The following is a 25,447-nucleotide window of genomic DNA, read 5'->3' as shown; positions in this document are numbered from 1 at the left end:
TATGCTTTGATAAAGTTCCGATTTGTTAATTGCCACTGTGGGCAAATGGTATGGTATTGTTGAAGGTTTATAGGCACTCTCATGTTCTTTTCTCCATTTCACTAAGTTCAATTTTTATTCGGGCTTGGTTAATATTATTTTGAAAACTTTAAAGACATTAAAACATAAGAATAAGCAGTGTTTCAATTGAAAATCTTCCAAAAAGACGGCATGAAGTGCTAAGTTAATAGAGTTTTTCTGCCTATTAATTACCATGGTAGTGATTGTGTGTTGAAAATGCAAATCATTGGCTGGTCAGATATTTAAATGGAGTGATTTAACACGATTTAAGGGTACATTTGGGACAACGATTCCCAAAAAAAAAAAAAAAAAGTAAAAGATCAGGGGTAAAAATATATATGCATTCTGCCGAAAATAATACTTTACATCTTATTCCATCAATACTAATTCTCTGCCGAATAGAGTGCCCAACTGATCGGTGGCATATATGCATGCCGTCTTTCAAAGGACATTGATGCGTTTATTTTTCTTGTTTCCTGAGTGGGTATTGATGGTTTAACGAGAGAATATTCAAACCATGTCGCTCCCTTCATTCTTAAAGACCATATTCCGTGGTTGAAATCCACATGCATCAAGACTTTATATTTGAATAATGTGTTAATAATATCTTTTAGAACCTTCAAGGAAAATAATATCTTAATTCATCTGATATAAAAAGAAACACAAATGACCAGTACACCTGGGGGGGCATAAATTTCTATTTACTTAATCATATATAGTTGACATGCATGGGTCATGGGTGAAAGAGCTAATTCGTTTTATTCATCGTAATACAAGGTACGTATCCCCTTCATAGGAAAGGAGAGGAGAGGAGAGGGAGCATATAAGTTAGCATGTGTCGTATTTATTTAATTTTATATCTGACACTTTCAGGTTACAAACTTATATATATATATATATATGGCCTCTGCTATATCCATTTAAGTTAAACTCGAGCTGGGTGCATGCATCAGATAGCTTTAATTAATTGATCGGGAGTAATAATATAATTAGCTAGCTGATCTGTGTTTCTCGATCTTCTTCTGCAACTCTTCCCTCTTCACCCCTGTAACCTTATCCACTATTATCCCCTTCCTCACCAGCACGAATGTCGGCAGTAGCTGCACCCCAAATTGGCCCGCCACACCCTGCAGTTCATTAATTAACTTCAAATTGTTCAAGCAACTAATCACATTCACACAATCAATTAATATAAACAATAAATTCAAAGTGGATAACACACACACACACACACACATATATATACCATCAATTCGTCGACGTCTAACTTGATGAACTCGACGTCAGTATACTCGGCGGAGAACTCTTCAATGACAGGTTCCATGGTTCGACATGGCACGCACCATGAGGCCGAGAAGTCGATCACCATCTTTAGTTTATTGCAAAAGAAAGCCCAAGCAATTATATATAATATGTCAATCACAATAGAGAAAATTAACTACATGCATAATTCCAGCAGATGATCTATATATCAGAGAAATTTAATTATAATTCAATGTTTAATCAATTAGAGTAGTAAAGCATGATCACCAGTTTGGAAGAGGCTTTGGAGGCCTCAAAGTGGGCTTTCCATCTTGCCGGGGAATGGAATGCAAGAACCTTCGAAGTTCTCATCGCCGGCGAAGCAGCTTCCACCGGCAGAGATTTTTTTGCGTACTGCGGCGCAGAGAATTCGGCTCCCATTCTGCTTAGTGGGTTATGGGCTTTAACCAATTTGTCAGTAATGGGTGAATTTGTTTGATGCTTTGGGTTGGAAGTTGAGAGCTGGGGGAGGGTTCTATATATACAGAGTTGGTAACGGCAGCGTGTGGATGCATGCATGTTTTAAATATTGTTATTATAAATTAACATAATTGTTTTTATTTTCACTTTGTTTAGTTTAATACTTATACGTAATTGCATTTGTTTTGAATCTGATGCGTCTCTTGTTTTATTTACACTTTTTGCTCACATTCTTTTACCAATGTGAAACAAACATTAATGGCCGGCGAATGTTAACAAATAACAGGGTTTCATGCACCAAAAGGAAAGGCTGATGTCGTGTTATATTCCCTCTGAAATGTCTGTGGGCAGCTGAATTAATTCGTAAATTCTTAGTCTCCACATGCACTGCTTCTGTACCCACTAGTAATTGGATGTCAACTAAAGAATAAAATAAGGAACCCGTAGCTTGTTTGTAGACGGCCAATCCTATATTTTTATTCCTATATTTTTACATTTTTTTGGTGATGATTTAAATTTTATTTTAATTGTAATTCTCAATTTATATTTTTGAATCAATTTAACCTTTTTTAGTGTGATAATTCAAACTTTGTATTATTTTAATTTCATTTTTAGACATATATTTTTAAATTAATTTAATTTTTATAACATGTCCTTTATCATCTCAATTTTTCTTTTTCTTTTACCTTGGATCGTTTGTAGACTTAGGGTGCGTTTGATTACAAGCATGTAATTTGCATAGAAAGAAAATAAATTCTAGGCAATTCAATTATCTAGAAATTATTTACATAAAAATTATTAATTAAAAGTGTTTGATTACAATTTTGTTTTCTATGAAAAACCTTCCCCAAACCTACCCTCGTCCCCTTCTCTCTCTCTCTCCCCCTATTTCCCAAACCCAGTTCTCCCTGCCTCCCCCCATCACTGCCATTGCCGAAGAATGGAGAAATCCGGCAACACGGCCAGGCGAGTGCAAAGCGTCGATGAGAGAAGGTCAAGGAGGTGCTGCCATGGAAGCTTACCTCGAATCGGGACCTAGAGAATAAGAAGGCGCCAAAGGAAGGAAATGAGTTCAAGGAGGTGCCGCCATGGAAGCTTACCTCAAATTGGGACCTAGAGAATAAGAAGGCGCCAGAGGAAGGAGAGGAGGTCAAGGAGGTGCCGCCATGGAAGGACCAACTCACTTTTAGAGCCTTCACGGTAAGCTTCGCTGCCCATCTCTCTCTCTCTCTTTCTCTCTCTCCCCCTCATTCCCAAACCCAGTTCTGCTCCCTGCCTCGCCCTATCGCTGGTTGCAGCAACCATCATCACCGCTGCCATCTTCGCTGCCCATCGCTGTCGCCGCCATCACTGATGGCTGCTGCAACTGTCGATGACCGATCTTCATTGCTCTCTGTTGGTGGACAGTGGATGAAGAGAAAACAACTGTGTGGTTCCATAGAAAATGAAATCTAGCCCTCCATGGGAAAATCAATTCCAGCAAAAGTGAGAATTGAGGGTCACGTGACTCCAATATGGAAAACATTTTCTATGAAAAATTTGACCAATCAAATACCTCAAAAACTAGAATTTGAGTGGGAAATGACCATTTTTCATTAAAAAAAAAAAATACCAATGAAACAGTGCTTAGTGTTTGATGATTATGGACAACAGCTGGGCATCAAGATTGCACACAGAGATTCTCTGTCGCCAAATATTTTAATTTAGGCCATCCGATTGTCTAAACTAATGTTTTTCACTTCTTTGAATACCTTTATAAGATAAGGCCGTCTCTTGTCTTACAAGGATTTTTAACGGTCTGTTATCATTAGTTTTCTATTTATTAATTAAGACATATGTTAAAAAAATATATATATAAAAAGTATTTCAGATAAAACTCTCTATTGTATTTGTTAAATTGACAATCTTTAAAAAAAAATCATATGATTCTTTTTTAAAATTATTCAGATAAATTCATCTCTTTTCTCGAGATAAATTTATTTTAAATTTTACAAATATGAAAAAAAATAACATATGTCCCTTAATGTATTTCAAAAAACTTAACAAACAATCTTATAAAAATATTGAAATACCACTACAAGAAAAATTGGTATTGCCGGCGAATTTTTCCCGGCGGTTTGAGAAATCGTCGGGAAAACACTACAATCCCCGGCGGTTTACAAAACCGCCGGGGATTTAACACAATAACCGGCGGTTTTGAAAATCGCTGGCTATGGTACAGATATCTCCGGCGGTTTTTATAAATCGCCGGGAATATAGACCCATTCCTGACGGTTTGAAAAATCGCTGGTGATTTAGACCAATCCCCGGCGGTTTTGAAACCGCCGGGGATATGACTTATATAAATCTCCTGAAATCCCCCGCCCGCGCCCAAATCTTCTCCTCCCTTTCTCTTCCAAAATTTCCCTCTGCAAACCTTAACCCCCAAAATTCCTCTTGCTCGAGCCTCGCTGTGTCTCTCTCGCTCACTCTCGCCGTTGAATGTCGCTCGCCCTCGCTCGCTCACTCACACTCAGTCGCTCTCGCCCTCGCTTGCTCACTCTCAGTCGCGCTTGCCCTCGCTACCTGACTGCCTCTCGATCGCTCTTGCTCACTCACTGCCCTTGCTCGATCGCTGCTACCTGCTGCTCCATTTGGTATGGTAACAACTACTACTGTTTTTTTTTTTTTGGTGTCATTACTGGTGGGTAAACCAGATTAATTAGTCTATTGATTGATTAATAATGGTAGCAAATTCGTGGTCTTTGATGACTGGTTCGTTTCTTCCTCAACGAGAGCGCCTCTCTCGGAATTCTTGAGAACTGGTCGATCTCGTTCTGCTCCTTGCAATTCGAAGCGCTGTGCCATGATTCGGAACCGGAAGGAGAAGAATCCGCAGTTGCTCCCTTTCTCTTCTTCCGCAAACATGGATCCAACCACTTCTTGGGATTCCCTTCGCAAACAGGTAGATTCTCCTCCAAATCCCTGAAATTCTATGTGTATTCACGCGTATACGTGCCTTTATGTTATGAATCTGAGTTATTTGGGTGAATATTACGTGTTGATTTTTGTTCAGGCATTGGCGTTATCCGAATTTGGGTTAGGGTTTTTTTTTGATTAATCGATTGTAAAAATTGAAAATGTTGTCATAATGCTATGCCTTCTGGCGCCTGTTGCCAAAGATAGCGTTACTATTGTTAACATTTTTAAGAGCAGAAGGGCAGGGTTTTTGGCTGAGATACTTCTCGACAGAGCTAGAATTGCTTTTGACGTTAAGTCTTTCACCATAATGTGTCTTTCACCAATGTTTGTATAGCGCCTCGTAGGCTTTGTGAATGCCTATATGGATTATTCTTCATTTTATGCAATTATGAAAATGTTGTCATAATTGCTTCTGTCCTTTAATGTGTGTTTGCTTTCCGACATGAATGACCCTTCAAACCATGGTAGAGGTGATCTCATCACCTTTTATGTATATTGGAAATCTTAAACATGGGGCACTCTCCTACCTGCACTTGAATAATGCATTGCATAAGCAGATATATATCATTAAAAATAAGATTTTTGGACCCAGCATTTGCCAGACAATGCGGTCATACTCTCACGCTTGTGCTGAAGTAGGTAAATCATGGAGGCTGTGGAGCGTGGCTCGAACCTGCTGGCGTGAACGTCAGAATTGTAGAATGTGGCCGTATATTATGGTCTATTTTAAGATATGAAATTTGTTCTACATCAAAAAAATATAAGCTCTTAGTGTGAGGTTTATAATTTCTTAGACACTTTCGTCTTGGGTGAGTTCTACTCAAAAAGTTGTAACATGCACTCTCACCTTGTACCTGATTAAGTTTTTAGTTATATAGACCAGGAATTTAACGAAGATAAAAGAGACAGAGACAGAGACAGAGAGTCTATGATACTATAAATAACAAGAATTAACCTAGAGCACGAGGACAGCTTGACAGTCATCGAGAGATTCATGGGTGAGTCTATGATACTATAAATAACAAGGGATTAACCTAGAGCACGAGGACGGCTTGACAGTCATCGAGGGATTCATGGGTGCTAAGTGAACGTAGAGAAGTCGTCAAGGGTTCCAAGTCCTTCAACAGCCTGTTAGTGTCCTTTATGGCTAGGATTTATCCTTTTATTTAGGAAAAAGAAAACATTCATAAGATCTAGAGAGTTAAAAATGATTTGCAATGACATTTTTGTAATTATAAATGACTGTTACATCCCCTTTTAGCTCCGAGTTGAATGAATATAAACAAGACATACATCATTCCGGATATGATTTTTATACAAGAAAACACATCATTCTGTTACAATTCCAGAATAGAGAGTTTCCACATTCCACAGCTTCTGTTCATTACTACTCGAGATGACATAGCAATCGAGCTAAGGAGTCTACTTTACTAAAAGTAAGATGATCCTTTCAAACATCACCTTGGATTACTTCTCTCTATTCGGGCTCTACTCTCAAGGCACAGCAGACTGAAGAGACAATTTTTCAGGATAATCCTTAAAAAAATTCCTGCACAGAGTTTTGGAACATCAAATTCATAGGTTGAGACTGAAAGGTATCTGAAGCTTCCAGAATTTTCCTTTTCTTCACATTAATAATCCACACTCTTCGGCATTGCATCAGGGGAAAAGGAGATTCTGGAAATGGTATTAGATCATTCAATGAAAAGACGGTTGATGAAGTACCTTGCTGTCTCTTTCATATACAGCAGATACAATAATCATGCATTTTTCAGGAATTGGTTTTATTGTTTTGATTAAAGTTGCAAATAACATTGTTGCCCGGTTAAAACCAGCAGATCCTAAAGATCAAAAAATGCCCATCAATGTTAACAGACAATTATTGTTAGTTTGCTAGTAGTGGCATTGCACCTCTTTTTTTCATTGTTGTGACGATTACAGGTAGTTTTATATGACATTTAGCCAGAATCAAGATAACAAATAACAAATTTAAATTTCCTTTATTTCTGGGAGTACATGTTGCCATATTAGTGTGGCAAAGGCTTCTGTCCTGTCAGAAGCATGAAAATAAAATCTGGGAGTACATGTTGCCATATTAGTGTGACATCGTCAATGTCATTCCGGTTGAATGACATGGCATGAAAAATGCTGCTCTCTCTTTCTCTCTCTCTCTTTCTCATGTTCTCTAACTAAATGTTCTTGCAGGCAGCTACCGCTACAGCAGAGGCTGATTTGCCTCCAACACATCCCATCCGATTGGGATTGGCCTTGAATTTCTCAGTCTTTTATTAGGAGATTATGAATTCACCAGGTTAGCAGTGCATTTTATTTAATTGAAATCTGTACAAATTGGTCAATGTCTTATTTGATGTATAAGCTGCTTCTGTCAGGGCTTGTCATCTTGCAAAGCAAGCTTTTGATGAGGCCATTTCAGAGTTGGATACTCTGAATGAGGTAATTATTATCATCACTATTGAACTTCACTGTGGTTCCTAATTCTTTTGGCTTTGATTTTATTGCATCGGCAGCCTGTTTCTAGTTTTAATACTATCTGCTTGCTATGTATTTCATTTTACTGAGTTCAAATTGCTATGTGTTCAGTCATGGTTTTTTGTTACAATACAGGTTTATATTTTTTTTTATAATGAATATATACAGGTTTTTAAATTTTTTTTTTGGAGGTTTACTTTTACTGGCGGTTTAAAAACCGCCGGTAAAACCTTTACCGGCGGTTTTGAAACCGCCGGTAAAAATATTCAGCACTTTACTAAGCCGCTTTTAACCCACCAGGAAAAGTTTTTTTACCGCCGGTAAAATATTTCATTTGCCGGCGGTTCTACAACCGCCGGTAAAAGATATTTTCCAGCGTTTTTTAATCGCCGGTAAGAATTTCCGACGGAGGTATTTCCGGCGGTTATTAAAACCGCCGGTAAAACTTTTACCGGCAGTTTTTTAACTTTTCCCGGCGGTTTTCTCACCGCCGGAAAAAGTCAAAACTCTTGTAGTGTACTTTCAAATGTTATTTTAACCATTCCATATTTTGATCCAAAAAATATTTTAATTAATCTTATTTTATTTATTTTAACAAGTATTATCTAAGAAAATAAAATGTGATTAGGGAGTTTAAAAGTTGGGACTAAAACAATTGTAGAGACATTAAATGGGTCGAGTCAAATATATTTCTATAATATCTTTGCCTTTAAATTTGAAATTAAATTTTAAGTCTTATATTTAAATATTTACATTTATTTCAAAATTTCAAATGTTACATATTAAGTTTAGGACGGGTGAAGTGTCAAATCACTCACTAAATTTTAAGTAAATCTACTAAAGTCATTCAATTTTTATAGATAATGAGGTTGTAAAAAATAAATATGATATAAAATAGAAATAGAAAAATGATATTTTTCAAAATAGTAGAAATCATAAACATGGGAAAATGAGTAAATAAGAAAAATATAGAGGTTTTTTTATAAATATAATTTTTAATATATAAAATTATAAAAATAATTATTTAATTTAAAAATAAACATAACTTTTGTAATACATTCAAATAAACATAGATATAAGTTCAATCTTATGAACCATGACTTATTAATTAAAAAATAATATTTTTTTAAAAAATAATTAAATATAATACAATTTATAAAAATTTCTCTACCTCAACATTTTTTTTCTTTATGTATTTGTTAACTTATTCGTCAAAGAGTATGATGTCTAACTTTAATTCATCCAATAAGAGATTAACAAATGCAAGAACGATTACTTTTTTTTTTATACTCCCAAATTCATATGACATAATAGAGAGTGAGTGGAATGTTTTTGTTATGTTATTTGTGTTGAGCAACTCTTACATTATTCGACACAGACAAAATTAAGAGGGGATTGTGGGCCGGATGGGAGGGTCTGGGACCCCCCTTTCAAGCTGCGTCGGGCGGGCAACATATAAGGGCCGTTGGTGGAAATTATGCACATTTTTATATCCCCTAGCAGACGACATTCGGTGCTTTAGCTTCATTGGCTTCCAGCCTGTGATACCTCTCTTGTTCGGCATGTTACTTACAGGACAACCCAATCAATCAACGAGGAAAGAGAAGCTAGAAATTTTAAGTATATTGTATACCATAAAAGGTATATGATATACAAGAGATATGTATATATATTATACAGTTATGTACAGTATTTTTATGTGCACAATATAATTTTTATGTTATATATTATATTAGGGAAAATTGTAAAGAATATTTTTGAGGTTTGACAAAATTGTAAGAAATCACCTGGTATTTGCGAAATAGTAATAATTGTTAAATAAAAAGATAAAATGATCAACTTACTTTTTTATTTTTTTTCTCTCTTCTCTACACTTATTGAAAAATAAAAATTAAAAATAAAACAGTACCAGCATGGAACCCACAAGGTTCATTGCTGAAACGTTCATTATCAGCGTCAATAATGAACCAAGTTGGTTCTATCCAGATTGTGGTTAACCCATATAAATTTGAAGAAGAGAAAGAAGAATAACAAGAAAGGTTAGTTAAAATCCAGATTCGTCTGAATTTTGTCAAACCCAAAATAGAGATAAAATAAGAGGAAGAAAGAGAAGAAGAAAAAGAAAATATGGATTTGATGAAACCTAGATTTGAGTTCCTTTAAATCCAAAATATAGATAGAGAAAAGAAGAAAAAGAATTTGGATTTGATGGAACTTAGATTTGAGTTCCGTCAAACATAAAACATAGAGAGAGAGAGAGAAGAATTTGGGGTTTGACGGAATCTAGATCTAGGTTCCGTCAAATCTAGAATAGAAACTAAAGAAAAAAAAGAAAAAGAAGAATATGAGTTTAATGGAACTCAGATCTAGACTAATCAAATCCAGAACATATTAGAAGGAAAAAAAGAAGAAGAAAAAAAAAATATCTTAATATTTTTTATTTAATAAGTAAATCTATAATACGACAATAAAATATTAATCAAGTATTTATTATTTATTTTTAACATTAATTTAAACACAACACCACATCTCATTACCACATATAATACTTTATCAATATTATTTTCTATTATTTTTATCAATATGTCTTTAAACTATATAAAATCACTCCATTTAAACATTTGGTCAGAATGACAACCAACGTGTAAGTAATAGGTACTTATTAGGAGAGTGATATGAGTAAAAACTGCACACCTTGATTTTTTTTGAATTAAAAATGAACAAACAATAAACTTCTCTTTTCTAATCCTATTTTATACTTTTTCACTAATATGAGACATGTTTCATAGCATTCTCTCTCGTTGCCCTCTCTCGCATCCATTTTCAATCTGAAAGTATTCTCTCTTCACTGTCTCTCTCGTATATCCATTTTCAATCAAAAAGCATTCACTTTGAATCCTTCTCAACCTATACATATATATGTCAGAAAAGATTTTGACAAATAAGGGATGGATGATAGAGTTTCGCATCATTCAACGCTATTGTGGGCAAATGATATTGTTGAAGGTTTAAAAACACTCACATCCTCTTATCCACTTCACTAAGTTCAATTTTTCATCTACTTGGTTGACATTGCTTTGGAAACTTCAAAGAGATTAAGACTTAAAAATATAAAGAGTTTTAGTTCAAAATCATCCAAAAAAACTACACACAGTGTCAAGTCAACATAATTTTTTCGTGTGTTGAAGACAACCTAAATGAAGTGATTTTGCACAGTTTATTAGTACATTTGAAACAATGATAAATTTAGAATTTCACTAGAAAACAACCTAAAAGTTTAAAGACAAAAATATGTGAATTGCTTCAATACTAATTCACTGACGAATAGAGTCCGCAACTGATCGGTGACATGCATGCCGTCTTTCAAAGGACATTGATGCGTTTATTTTTCTTGTTTCCTAGTGGATATTGATGGTTTAACGAGAGAATATTCAAACAATGTCGCTCCCTTCATTCTTAAAGACCATATTCCGTTGTTGAAATCCACATAAAGACTTTATTTGACTACTGTGTTAATAATATCTTTTAGAACCTTCAAGGAAAATAATATCTTCATCTGATATAAAAAGAAACACAAATGACCAGTACACCTGGGGGGGCATAAATTTCTATTTACTTAATCATATATAGTTGACATGCATGGGTCATGGGTGAAAGAGCTAATTCGTTTTATTCATCGTAATACATGGTACGTATCCCCTTCATAGGAAAGGAGAGGAGAGGAGAGGGAGCATATAAGTTAGCATGTGTCGTATTTATTTAATTTTATATCTGACACTTTCAGGTTACAAACTTATATATATATATATATGGCCTCTGCTATATCCATTTAAGTTAAACTCGAGCTGGGTGCATGCATCAGATAGCTTTAATTAATTGATCGGGAGTAATAATATAATTAGCTAGCTGATCTGTGTTTCTCGATCTTCTTCTGCAACTCTTCCCTCTTCACCCCTGTAACCTTATCCACTATTATCCCCTTCCTCACCAGCACGAATGTCGGCAGTAGCTGCACCCCAAATTGGCCCGCCACACCCTGCAGTTCATTAATTAACTTCAAATTGTTCAAGCAACTAATCACATACACACAATCAATTAATATAAACAATAAATTCGAAGAGGATAACACACACACACACACACACATATATACCATCAATTCGTCGACGTCTAACTTGATGAACTCGACGTCAGTATACTCGGCGGAGAACTCTTCAATGACAGGTTCCATGGTTCGACATGGCACGCACCATGAGGCCGAGAAGTCGATCACCATCTTTAGTTTATTGCAAAAGAAAGCCCAAGCAATTATATATAATATGTCAATCAGAATAGAGAAGGTTAACTACATCTACATGCATAATTCCAGCAGATGATCTATCAGAGAAATTTAATTACCATGCAATGTTTAATCAATTAGAGTAGTCAAGCATGATCACCAGTTTGGAAGAGGCTTTAGAGGCCTCAAAGTGGGCTTTCCATCTTGCCAGGGAATGGAATGCAAGAACCTTCGAAGTTCTCATCGCCGGCGAAGCAGCGGGGGGGCCGTCCACCGGCAGAGATTTGTTTGCGTGCTGCGGTACAGAGAATTCGGCTCCCATTCTGCTTAGTGGGTTGTGGTCTTCAACTAATTTGTCAGTACTGGGTGAACTTGTTTGATGCTTTGGGTTGGAAGTTGACAGGTGGGGGAGGGTTCTTTATATATAGAGTCGGTAACGGCAGCGTGGATGCATGCATGTTTAAATATTATTATAAATTAACATAATAGTTTTATTCTCACTTTATTTAGTTTAATATATGCTTATACTCAATTGCATTCTCACATTCTCACATTCTTTTGCAATGTGAGACAAACATTAATGGCTGGCGAATGTTTACAAATAACACAGTTTCCTGCACTAAAAGCAAAGGCTGATGTTATATTCCTTCTAAAAAGTCTATGGACAGCTGAATTAATTCTTAAAGTCTTAGTCGTCACATGCACTGCTTCTGTGCCCACTAGTAATTGAATGTCAACTAAAGAATAAAATAAGAAACCCACTAGTTTGCAGACTGCTAAATTTATATTTATATTTTTAATTTTTATATAATTATATATTTTTTTATTATTTTAATTACGTATTTAAACTTATATTTTTATTTAATTTAACTTTTATATTTTGACTTTTGTCATATCATAATTTAAATTTTTTATTGTTTCGATTATATTTTTATACCTATATTTTTGAATCAATTTAATTCTCTATATGATTGAATATAATGTATATTTTACTTTATTTTATTATTATATATAAAAATTTTAAAATATAATTAAAATAATAAAGAAAAAAAAAAGGTATGAATTTGGCCGTTTGCAAATCATTATGGACAATAGTTGGGAATCATGATTTCACACAGATTCTCTATCCACAAATATTTTAATTTGAGTGAAACTACCGATATAAATTAGGTTACCCAAAGAATGACCGAAATGAGAAAATGATAATTTTGACCTTAGCGTTACAAAGACCAAAATATCCTAACCATTACAAAACAATTCTCAACACATTTCCAATCCGACAGCCAGGATGCTTGAACTTGCACCTCGGTGCTACTACTGCCGCTAGCCGCTATCAAGCCTATCGCCCTTCGAAACTCAGTTTGTACAGGTAGCATCACCCTATCGCCGTGAGCGACCATCACCGTTGCGATGAGAACCACCAAACCGTCGCAAGCCTCAACACCGCGAGCCACCTTACTGCCAACCGCCGTGCTACTACACCAACGCGACCCGACTACGACTTGTATGTACACCAGTAGGTAAGATACCTATCTTACCTCATTTTGTGTGTTAATGAACCTTTTACAAACACTTTGGGATGAACCTTTTACATATTGTCTATTTTAGAATTTTGAGAAAAATTATTTTATAATATTTTATTTAATGAATTTAATTAGTAAATGATAAAATTAACTTTTTAAAAAAAATTACTATTACGTTTAAATATTAAATTAAATTAATAAATTGCTAATATCTTAGTGATAATTTATATTATATATATAATTTTATTTTTAAAATTTAAGAATAAATTTCATTTCTTCCTTCTTTTCTTTTTTTCCCTTTTCTTTTTTAGAGCCAAAACAATCAAAATGACAAAGTAACCAAAATGACAAACATATAAGGTTGCGTTCTCTTTGATATTTTCAAGTCATTTTTAGTTTTCGATTTTCTAAAATAATGAAAACGCATTTTCTTTACTGTTTTTAAAAATGCATTTTTGAAAACAAGAAAAAAAAATTGTGAAGAAAACTCAAAACAACAAAAAGTTGTTTTGAGTGTTTTCATGCAAAATAAACTCTAAACTCAAAACACATTTATTTATTTATTTATTAATATTTTATTATTGTAATGGGAAAAAAATATTACAAAATTCATTAACTTTAAAATGTATATATATTTTTAATAATATATTAACATTAAATATTTCTAATTTATTCAATACAAATTTATTGAATAAAATAATATTAAAAATTTATTTTCAAAATTTTAAAGAAAATGCATATTCTAATTTTCAATTTTAAGAAATAGTTTTTCAAAATGACAAAAAGAACGCGTTTTCATTTTTCTAAAAATAAACTACCAAAATAGAAAATTGAAAATGAATTCAAAACTCAAAACTAAAAATTGAAAAATCAAAGAGAATGCAACCTAAGTTTTCCATGTTATGGATTTAGGGATTGTTTTGGTTGAAAACAACCAAAATATTTTGTTGTTTTGAGTTTTCTTTATAATTTTTTTTTTTATATTTTCGAAAATGCATTTTTTAAAATGATAAAGTAAATACATTTTCATTATTTTAGAAAATTAAAAACTAAAATTACTCTGAAAACAACAAAGAAAACGCAGCCTTATTGTCTTTCCCTTAATTCAAATAAGTAGAAATAACTAATGGGTAATTAAGAACAATATAGTAACTTTGTGATTACAATTGTTCTACACCCATAAGGGAACATAAGATTCATAAGCACACAACTTAACGATACACTATTTAACATATACACTCAACTATCAACTACACTGCTATATCTATACAAATGCATCGCAACCTTCCAGCAAAGTGTACTCATGTCACCCATGGTGTGATTGCTCACCTACTGGTCCTCGGTGTGCTATAAGATGTCCATAATGTATTTCATAACATAGACTCCACATCTGTGCCTGTATTAGAAATATTCAAATTCAGTTAAACATTGAATGACAGTAATAATAAATTGACTCCATAATAAATTAATTTAATGTAAATAACTTAAGTACCCATCTGGTTGCTGAGGCAACGACACCTTCCTCGGATCAAGAATCTCCAAAACTCATTTTTTGTATGCAAGCACAGCTTTGGAGAGATGCTTATGATATCCACTGTGCACTAGGAGAATGGGGAGGAGGCTGACCAATGCCTGCATGGTCGTCACTTTGGACTTCCTGCTATCTGCTGACCGCGCAAGGGAGTCGTATACAACAACTTTCCCCTCATTCAGGTAAATCTTCGCAAAGACCCAGTGAGCATTATTTATACTGCATGGGACCAACACCAACATATAATATAACATTAGCTTTTGTAAGGGAATAACTCCATAAATAAGTTAAAATAACACCTGCAAAGTCCATAGTCCACCATGGGTGTTCATCATTAGCCTGGCCTTGGACAAAATTCAGCCAACTGTTCGGGACAATCGCCTTACCAAGCACGAACTGCTTCCTGCTATATGTATTGTTCCAGTGCAATATCATGAGTACCTGGACGGAATATATGATCATGGATAAAATATATATGCAACAAAGAAGTAAGTTAAGATTTCTGTATAGCACTCATAAATAGTGAAGTCGACATCAGTGCGTAGTTGACGTCATACACACCACTAGACTGCGTCTTCATTATTTATCGGAGGCAACACATATAATTGTCAATGTGCACCGCCTCTACCTAGTTAAGTGCATCTGCTATGCACTGAAGGTCATTGGGTAATAGATGGACAAAGTACCTTGTGCCACGCCTACAACAACAACGAATTAAGAGTTAGACTGTACATATATAAATAGAATTAGCAAGTAAAAAATGCTTAGGTCTTTGAATACTTACGCAATCTCTTCATTCGACTGTATGTAATCACCGTAGCCCTTGGGGGGGGTTAGGATCATCGTCCTCCTGTGGGTCCAAGTGGTGATGCGCTACTTCAACGGCTATCTGCATCACCACCTCGACAGCATCAGTGGGTGATAGAGTGTAAGGAACTTCATCACCTGTCCTCCCTAGCTCCGGCTGGTGTTCCGTAACATCACCCGCATTATCTAATACACTGACTGCCCCACTGTCCGGGTGAGGAGCGGGAACATCGTCCACTGTCCCCTCTAATTTGGACTGCGACACTGTATTCACATCCAATAGTAGAGCTGGCTGATCGTCGGTCTTGTCCACCGTGACAACATCCCTTATCTGCTTAAGTCTGGTGGGATCGGTGTATGGTGGCCGACAACACTACAATTGCAACTGTATAAACACTAACCCTTACAATATGGTATTGTAGACTGAAATGTAATACGTATTCAAAGTGAAGTTCGAGCCTACTCTGGCTGGTGATGTCTAGTCATCCACTTCATCGTCAACTGGAGGTGTATGTTGACCATCTGATTCCTCATCCTAACCACTATCGACATCAGTTGGGGAATGCACAATAGGCGGGATGCGTAGCTAGGTAAGCAGTGTTTCTTGCCCCATCTCTACTTTCCTTAACCTCCACCCCACATGCCCTAACCTCCTCTCAGTCAGCATCGTGCGTGAGCTCATTAGATCGATTTCCCAGTCCAAACGTGTTGCTCATCTGGTTGAGTTCACCGTTTATGGACCGTAACATCTCCAACGTCAGATTCAGCTTATCGGTGATCTACAAAAGGCAATGACAACTATTAGATGTGTACATATAAAACATGTTAATAATAATATCTCAAAATTACAACACATGAACAATTTTATTAGCATTATCATACCTCATCTCCGTGTTGTTCGCGTTGCGTAGTAGGAGGGAGTCCTGGCTCCGCCCTACAGCTTGACATCGTATTTGTACGAGGAGCACCATCCGCCGCATCCGCCTCCTCCTCCTCCGGTACCTTCTTCTCCTCTCCCACCTCGTCAGACCGAACCACATCCTCCAGATTATGGTTGTTGTGACATGGATACAACAATAAATTTGTAAAATAAAAATGTCATCTTCAAGCCTCTTGAGCCTGCAAAAATAAGAAAACAGTCAGAGGGCGCGATGAGGTCCTCGCGCAAATACTCCGATGCTTAAGTTAGGCATTGAGTATGATGAAAGAAACGGTATTCAAATAGTATCAAATACCTCCCCCGTTCAAGAATGAATTACTTCTTATTTATAGAGAAATATGAAATGATTTAAAATGTAACAGAATTACAGATAACGTTTATCTTGATAGATGGTATTTATCCTATCCTTTTTAGGGATAAAATTTCTTAGGGATAATGTTTATCCAAATATTTCATAACCATTTTAGAATTTAGAATTCGCTATGGATAATTATCTATCATTTTCTTGGAATATTCGAAAGGATTTTTAAATATCGGACTTATTGTATTTGTGCGCTTTGTGTGGGACCCCCCCACATATGGGAAATTTATGCCTTTGTAACACCCGGTGTAACCGGTGTTAAGAGAATGAGAAAGGAAGTATGAAATTTTCAAAAATACCCTTGAGAATGTGATGGATCCTTTAGAATAAGGATGCCTTATGAGAGGGGCATTTTGGTAATTTGGATAGTGAAATCCAATAAAGGGTATTTTGGTAAATTGAAAATAATTCCTATGTAGAATTAGGTGAGTAAGTGAATTAAATCCCACTTTTGTATTTATGTGGAGATATATGGGATTAATAATTCACAAAGGGTATTTTGGTAATTTTTGAATTAATTCCATAAAAGAATTTAATTATGAAAAATAGGAAAAATGATAAATATTCAATTATTTGAGAGAGTAATTAATTTTCCCTAAAATAATGGATTAATGTGGTGATGCCACATGGATGGTGGAGATGGAAGCTTGGAAGCCAAGGTTAATGTCTAAATGTGACACTTGGCAAAGTCTTGTTCAAGTATAAATGGGGTGATTTAATTAAATGCAAAAGAAATGATAATTGGTCTTTCAAGCATTTAATGAGAGGCATGATTATATGGATTAAAGAAAATTCAAAAGAAAATGGTAAATGGTCACCATTAATGTCTTGGAAAATATGAGATTTAATTAAATGTGAAAGGGAATGGAAATTCAAGATGATCCAAGGGTGGAGGATTATTCTTGGAAAATGAAGTGATCTAATGGATGAGATAAAATCCTTCAAGTTGGCATAGATTGCCAACTCAATTAAGGAATCTCTCTTTAAAATTGATTTTTGAATGGTGGAGGTCATTAGTTAAAAAGGATGGAAGGCTAGGATTAAATCCTAGCAAAACACTTGGATTGTGCTTTAAATTGAAGGTTGAGATCTTCTCTTGAAAGGTGAAGAAAATCTAAAAAAAAAAAGAAATTAGTCATTCATTAATGGTGTGAAATTTGAGAGAATTTCTTTAATGGAAAAGAAAGTGATTATATATTTCAAGACTTGTCTTGAAATTAGTCCAATTTAAATAAATAGAAAAGAAATCTATTTATGGGACTTGATCCAAGGGTGGTGGATGGCTCTTGAAAATCCAAAGGCTTGGATTTAAAAAGAAATGAGCACATGGATTGTGCTTTTTTGTGTTTTCTCCAAGAGAAGGGATGGGCTTATTTGAAAAGGATGGTTGAGATTAAATCTCCCTTAAGCACAATGATTGTGCTTTTAGTGAATGGCCTAGATTTATTCTTGAAATGTGGAGGCCTAGTATAAAATGGAAAGTAAGGAAGTATTGTCTTCCTTTGGCCATTTGGAGAAAGAAATAAAGAAGGAAAGAAAGAAAGGGAGATAAGAAAGTCTCCCATGAAAGAAAAAGTGAAGAAGAAGAGAAAGGATCAAGATAAGCTTTGTTCCTTCTTCTCTTTATTTTAAGTATGCTTGAATGTAAAGTAAGTTTCTTTTGGGATGCCATCTTAGATAGAGAAAATGAAGATGGAAGCTCTCTTGAAATGAAGATTTAAAGATTCAAAAAGAGGTAAGGGATGGCCCCATGGGATGGTGGCCTTGCAATGTGTAGTAAGTATATTTCATAAATGTATATATTGCATTTGGCATGTTCTTTTATGTTCATGAGACTTATGGCCATAGGTTAGTTTGGGAACATGGTTGAAATGGTGGGTTGATACCTCTAACCTTTGAGGGTTGTGAGGGCAAAGAAACCTAGCCACACTTGCATACATTTGGCATCATATAATCTTGTTATGTTCATATTTATTTGGCATTGCACCCTTATTGAGCTTAATAGCTCATGAGATTTTTACCCTCACATGTAGGTTGTGAAAGCATGGTAAAATAAAGGCAAGGTGGAATGGCTTGTGGAAGTATGGAAATGAATATTCAAGTGTATTGGAGGGCTTAGGGTAGCCTATTTTGTTGCTTTGATTTATTCAATGTAATGTATTTGGTTGGTAATGGCTTGTTTAAGCCTAAGGCTATGGGTGTATTTCCTTTGTAGTGTTTGATTTTAAATTGAAATGAGATAGTGGCTTATGGCATGTGGAAGCCTGGGTTAAATCTCACTTTGGTATGAGTTGTTGTGGAAGCATCAAGAGTGTTGTTTAAACCTTAATTATGGAGAAATAGAGGCAAAAATTAAATGAAAGTGAAGTATTTTTATTTAATTTATTTTCTAGAAAGTTTGGGTTAGGAAGACCTAAGAAAAAAAAAAAAAAAGGGAAAAAAAGTGAGAAGGCCAGCAGTAGGGGTAGGAGGCAACAACAGGCTGTTGGGTGCGCGTTGGGGGCGCGCTAGGCCGAGTGGGCGAGCACGGGCGTGGGGCCCGGTGAGGGCACGCGCGGCCTGCACTGCAGGCACATCGCGGGGCCCTGGGCGCGCCAGTAGGTCCCGCCGGCTAATTTTTTAAAAATTTTGATTTTTTTTTGGGAAATTTGGGGCATTTCTTAATTGATTTTAGGCCCCGGAGGAATTTTCAAAATAAAAGGGATTTTCGGGCATTTTGGAAAATAATGCCGAAATTTTGGAAAATTGAAAGTTTGAGTTTTTCCTCCAAAATTGGTAATCAATCAATGGATTGATTTTAATGGTGATTTATGGAGCCCGGTAAAATTCTTGGATGGAAAAGAATTAAATATAAATAAGAAAACGGTGGTTGGGCATCTTCATGAGTTTTCTTTTTAACCGAATGCGATGTGGTTGAAGTCCAATTCTACTATGAATCCTAAGGTTGAGGGAAGGGAAGGACGAGCCTAGTTCCCACCTAGGGCGTTTCGTCTTGAAATATGGTCCACCCTTCACCAAAGGCCGAGCAAGTGGACAATTCGGGTAATTGTTCACAAGTAACACTCGTAAATGGGAGCGGAGCGTTACAGCCTTTTAGCCCAAATATACATTTTGGGCTTTTGGGCTTACTTGACCCTTTAATGGGCTTTTACCTATGACACAACAATTGCTCTCCACTCTTGCTTTTGGCTGTAAGGCAAAGGAAAGAGTACACTAATTTTGCCTCGCCACTGTCGGGCTACTCGCGGGACATGAATCTTATACCTTCACGCTGCCAGACTACTTGAGGATAACAACTTTATTTTCTCCTTATTGTCGAGCTATGCGCAGGATAATAGGCTTTTTGGTTTTCCCCAATTATCGAGCTATATATAAGTAGGGTAACGGATTTGTTTTTCCCTTGTTGCTGGTCTATGTGCGGGGCAATAGGCTTTGTTTTCTCTTCGTTATCGAGCCATGTGCGGGACAATTGACTTGTTGTTTTTCCCTCATTGTCGGGCTATGTGCAGGACAATTGACTTGTTGTTTTTCCCTCGTTGCTGGGCTATGTGCAGGGCAACGGGTCTTTTATTTTTTTCCATAATATTGCGGCTCTCTAGTTTCGTGTGTATATGCTTGCTGGAATATTTATGGGCGACATCTGCAATTCGAAATAATATCAATATTTTGTTTTCGCTGTTCGACATAATGCCTACGTATGTCCGCAATTAAAGAATAATAATATTTTGTTTTCACGATTCGACATAATGCCTACGTACGTCCGCAATTAAAGAATAAAAATATTTTGTTTTCGCGGTTCGACATAACGTCTACGTCCGCAATTGAACAATATTTTATCTTCACGGTTCGACATAATGCCTACATCCGGATGTGTTTGGGGCGAATCTTTCGTCCACTCACGTTTATTGACCCCCAAACATTTTTATAGAATTAATTAAAATTTAAATCAATGGTATGAGCATAAAGAAATTAATTAAACCAGAAAGAGGAAGAAAAAATTCCATGTCAGATCTAGAACAGATCTGGGTACCGAATCTTCCTATTGCTTCCCGCCCGTTTGCCTGCATTGCCTTCTGCCTAGCTGTTGAGGCGTGATTTGCCTTGCTTCTTCCTCCCTTACTTTCTGGATTTACACCATTTTTTTTAGGGAAAAGTTTCATCTAGAATCTCTCATAATAATAATAATATAATATACATAAGATATGCTTAATAATAAATTTGTTTTTCTCTCCAGCTTCCACGAGAAGCCAAATATATACAAATTGATGATTGCACACATAAATTAATGGCTGATACATATAATGTCTCTTGACATTTTTTTTTAATTTTCTTTTTCTGCTAAGCCTCCACGTAAAGCTTCTTCATATATAGAGAGGGGGATTTCTCTCCCTTTTTTTCAATTATTTTTATTTTTAAATAAAATAATAATTAAAAAACGAAACAGTGGGAGATGTAAAAATATTAACTGAAGGAACATACCATTGATGCGATTATTACATACGTGTAATGCCTTCTTTCCCAATTGATTTGATTTGGCTTCATGCGGCTTGAGATTGTGTGAGAGCCGTTGTAGTTAGGCTTTTTGGACGTTTCCCACAGACGGCGCCAATTGTTGTGACATGGATACAACAATAAATTTGTAAAATAGAAATATCATCTTCAAGCCGCTTGAGCCTGCAAAAATAAGAAAACAGTCAGAGGGCGAGGGGAGATCCCTGCGCAAACACTCCGACGCTTAAGTTAGGCACTGAGTATGATGAAAGAAATGGTATTGAAAGAGTATCAAAGTAGAATGCCATTGAAATTGTTTTTCCAAACACGAGGCAAAGATGGTGTTTGTGGCACATACTGAAGAAGTTTCCTGAAAAGCTTGGGGGGCACGCTCATAAGGATTCACTAACCTTGGCTTTGCACGAAATGGTTTTCGAGACTCAATGTATGGAAGAATTTTAACGGGGTTGGTGTTTATTGATTGATATGTACACATTGCATGACAATGATTGGTTGTTAAGGCTTTTTAGAGAAAGAGGTCATTGGGTACCTTATTTTTTGAGAATGAGTTTTTGGACTGGGATGTTAACAAAGCAAAGGAGTGAGAGTATGAATGCATTCTTTGACGGATATGTGACCTCGAAAACCTTGTTTAAGCTATTTGTAGAACAATATGATCGGGCTTTGAAATGTAAAGTTGAAAAAGAGTTCCAAACAGATTTTAAGTCCTACTCACAGATGGTACCTTGTGTAACTTGGTATGATATGGAGAAACAATTACATGAGGTATACACAATCTCAAAATTCCAAGACAAGGTAATTGGAAAAATTTATTGCGATATTATCTCTATCGATGTTTCATGTGTTGGAACTACATATGAAGTGGAAGAAGTTATCAAATGCAATAAGAGAATTAAGGGAAAGAGATATACCATTATGTTTGAGGGAGAGAAGTGTGACATTGTTTGCAGTTGTCACTTGTTCGAGTTTCGAGGGATAATTTGCAGACATGCTATATTAGTTTTAATCCAAAATGGTGTGACATTGCTTCCCAATAGTTATATCTTGAGGAGATGAAGGAGAGATGTGCGTAGAGCATATACAAGGGTGAAAATCATTTACGATGGTTGGGTTTGCACTCGTGAGCAGGTAAGATACAATGAATTGCATACTTTATTTGGCAAGGTGGCAAATTTGGTAGTAGATGATGATGAATGCACCTGCCATTTAATGGAGTTGCTTGAAAACCAACTAAAAGACCTTGCCATATCGAGACCGAGAACAAGTGGTGGCAATAATATTATTTTCCAAGGCAGTGTTGGAATCGTTCTTAAGTGTGGCAAATTTGTAATGGCATCATCCGGTTACATTCTAGATCCGCAGTGCATAAAAAGAAAGAGAGCTCCTAGAAAAATTCATAAGAAAAGGCCATTAGAAACGAGTAGCCATGATAGGGCTCAATTATATATATATTTTTATCTTAATCTTGTGTTAATTTTCCTACATAAATGTGTATTTATATGGATTTTATATTATTTCGATCTCTTTTTGTAGGAACTCGGCAAAGGAAATTAATTTGAAGATTTGGGCATAAAAAGAAATATATATATATATATTATAAAATTGATTTTAAAATAAATAAATAAATAAATATTTTAAATAATTAAAGTTATAATATAATTAAAGTTATTATATTTAACAGTATATTAAATATTATATATGTTATTTTGTATATTATATTATATTATATATTGAATTATAATATTTATATATATATATATATCATTATAGTGACGTGAATGTGAGTGTGTGGTTTGTGTGTTTTTATATAATAATATATTAATAAAATAAAAAGAAGAATGGGATTGAAGCTAGGGCAGCCGTGCATCTCCTATATATATATATATATATATTATTATATGGGATTAGGGAGAAAAGGAATTGAAAAGGGGACTTTCTGTGGCACAGTGAGAAATTGAAAAGAATGAGGGCTGGCCACGCACACGATTGAATGGAATTGGAGGAGGTGTGGAAGCAGCGCACAGGGAGGAATTAAGAGGGCTTCTGGACGCGGCGCAGTCAAGGGATTTTGGAGATTAAATCAGAAGGAGGGCTCCTGCGGCACACATCAAAATGAAGATTGAAGCCGCGCATAGTGAAGAAAAAGAGGAAGCGGCAGATTGGAAGCGGGCGGGGCAAGAAACCACGCACACACACGCCGACCCAGATCTGTTTTAGATCTGGGTAGGAAGTTTCTTCTCTGTTTTTTCAATTTTTTATTTTTATTTTTATGTTAATAATGTCTAGTTAATTTATTTTAACTAGGGTTTGGATGGATTTTAATTCTGGAATTATGTGAGTATTTGTTTGGTTCGATTCAAAACTCGATTATTGTTTGCGTGAGGAATTTATATTGTTGCGTTTAATGCTTTAAAAGATTGGCCACATTTTAATGATTTAATGATTTATGCATGATTGACTAAAGGATTGTTATAAATTAGATCCATAGGCAATATAAATCACATGTTTGACTATGAGATCGAAAGATAATTAGCTTATGTGTGGGAATCGAGGAAGCTTAGTGAGTCAAATCCCCTTCCGAGATTAGAGGTTTCCAAAAAACTTGATGCTTATTTATTTTGTTGATATCTGCTCAGAAATCTGACAGTGAAATTGAATTAATAAAGAATTAATATGATTTGAGAAAGCTTATTAATTAATTAAGGAAAATCCACCATCATATGCAAATAATTATAAAATACTGTAAAGGTATTTGTGGTTTTGAATCGGGTTGAATAAATAATTACATAACCCAGATTAAATGAAATCTAAACCCTAGTGCACTCATTAATTAATTTTTCTCACAAAGAATCTAGTTTTCCATTTATTTTTCTTTTTATTCATCAATTAATTAATTGGTTCAACTTAGGTTAATTTAGAATCGTTTTGGTATTGTGATCTAGTTCTCGTGGGATCGACATCTTTTCATCACTATACGCATATTTGACTAGGGTACACTTGCCCGAATTAATTGTGCGTAAATCACACATCAAGCCACAAACGTAAAGTATGTCTTCGATCTCTAATGTACTAGTACTATCAAATGTTCACATATAATTTCTGAGACTGTTCTTATGCACAGGTAACTATGAAGTCAAGCAAAGGAAATAGCTCAAAACAACAGAATACAAAGAATACTCCAAGCCTAACAGCAATGGATGCTGCAGTAATCCTAACCTTACTGACTTACTCACAACATGTGATGGTGTGCCATTGTTAGATCATATACTTCTATATTATACTTTGTGATTTTAGGAATATAAAATAAAATTTTGTATTATCTTTGCAAGGTGCTCAGTATCAAGGTTGGAATGCAGTTTATGGAGTGAATTGGATGCCGACTGATGGAATGTGTCAACCATTTATGCCTATCTATGTGCCACATCAACTTCCCTAGGAAGACGTGGTGATAGAATCACAGTTAGGAGATAGCAATAATGGATAATGAAATCAAATGACTAATCGTTGCAGTGATTGATATTGAATTCAAGATGGCCATGTGGTTGGTTTGATTTCGACTAAATGATGTGAATCTTTCCACTGCACATTGGATTTTCTCCAATCGCATAAGCCATATATCTAATATTAATTAAGTTAACTATATTCCATCTGTTATTTTGTGTAGCTTTACCGAGAATGCCTTCAAAGAACAAAAAAATCGAAAGAGTTAGACTTCATGATCGGATAAAGTTCGATGAAAGAATCAAACTTCGTGATGGGATAAAGTCCGATCGATCTTTATAGATCAGACATAATCATAAATCATCGGGATGAAGCCCATGGTATTAAGGCCGATCGAGGTTCATCCACAATCGATAGCGGCAAATTAGGTGAGGACTTTTATTGAATTTTGGCCGCCTCCTATCAATTGTATTGATTCACTAACAATTGTTAGAAGCCCGATGAACGCATTGGACTTCATGATCGGATCAAGTCTGCTTAATCGTTAGAAGGCCGATGATAGCATCGGACTTCATGAAAAGACTGTTTAGTCTTCATAGATTGGACTTCATGATCAGATGAAGCCCGATCGGGCTTCATCCAGTGACAAATAAGGCGAGGACATTTTTTGCATTTTGGAGCCTTATGTCAATTATCTTGATTCACTAAGAATCGTTACAAGACCAATGAAAGCATTGGACTTCATGATCGGTCGAAGTCTGCCTAATAGTTACAAGCCCAATGATAGCATCGGACTTCATGATAGGATGAAGTTTGATCC

At 35.4% G+C, this 25,447-nt stretch overlaps 1 protein-coding gene across 4 annotated transcripts; it reads right to left on the bottom strand.

Annotated features, from left to right (window-relative positions):
- Window positions 1–791: 791 nt before the first annotated feature.
- LOC127798445 (thioredoxin H2-like) lies at window positions 792–11,915 on the bottom strand. 4 transcript variants are annotated; one of them, XM_052332009.1, is made up of 4 exons: window positions 11,742–11,915; window positions 1,591–1,659; window positions 1,307–1,429; window positions 792–1,187 (listed from the first exon to the last, which is right to left on the bottom strand). In XM_052332009.1, the coding sequence occupies exons 1-4, from the start codon at window positions 11,832–11,834 to the stop codon at window positions 1,050–1,052; spliced, it is 423 nt and encodes a 140-aa protein (XP_052187969.1). In that variant the 5' UTR covers window positions 11,835–11,915; the 3' UTR covers window positions 792–1,049. The 4 variants fall into 4 exon arrangements, with proteins under 4 accessions (XP_052187969.1, XP_052187970.1, XP_052187968.1 ...); XM_052332010.1 differs by lacking the exon at window positions 11,742–11,915 and having other exon boundaries at window positions 1,591–1,817; XM_052332008.1 differs by lacking the exon at window positions 1,591–1,659 and having other exon boundaries at window positions 797–1,187; window positions 11,673–11,913.
- Window positions 11,916–25,447: the final 13,532 nt, after the last annotated feature.

This window comes from Diospyros lotus, chromosome 3 (assembly GCF_014633365.1).
Source record: "Diospyros lotus cultivar Yz01 chromosome 3, ASM1463336v1, whole genome shotgun sequence".
Classification (NCBI taxonomy): domain Eukaryota; kingdom Viridiplantae; phylum Streptophyta; class Magnoliopsida; order Ericales; family Ebenaceae; genus Diospyros; species Diospyros lotus.
This window is presented reverse-complemented; position numbering and strand designations above follow the sequence as displayed.

Coding starts and splice junctions, on each gene's coding strand:
- LOC127798445 (XM_052332009.1), bottom strand. CDS start 11,834: ATGGGAGCCGAATTCTCTGTACCGCAGCACGCAAACAAATCTCTGCCG. Junction 1,660..11,741: donor CGGCGATGAGAACTTCGAAG/GTTCTTGCATTC, acceptor AGAACTTCGAAG/GTTCTTGCATTCCATTCCCC. Junction 1,430..1,590: donor CCAAAGCCTCTTCCAAACTG/GTGATCATGCTT, acceptor AATAAACTAAAG/ATGGTGATCGACTTCTCGGC.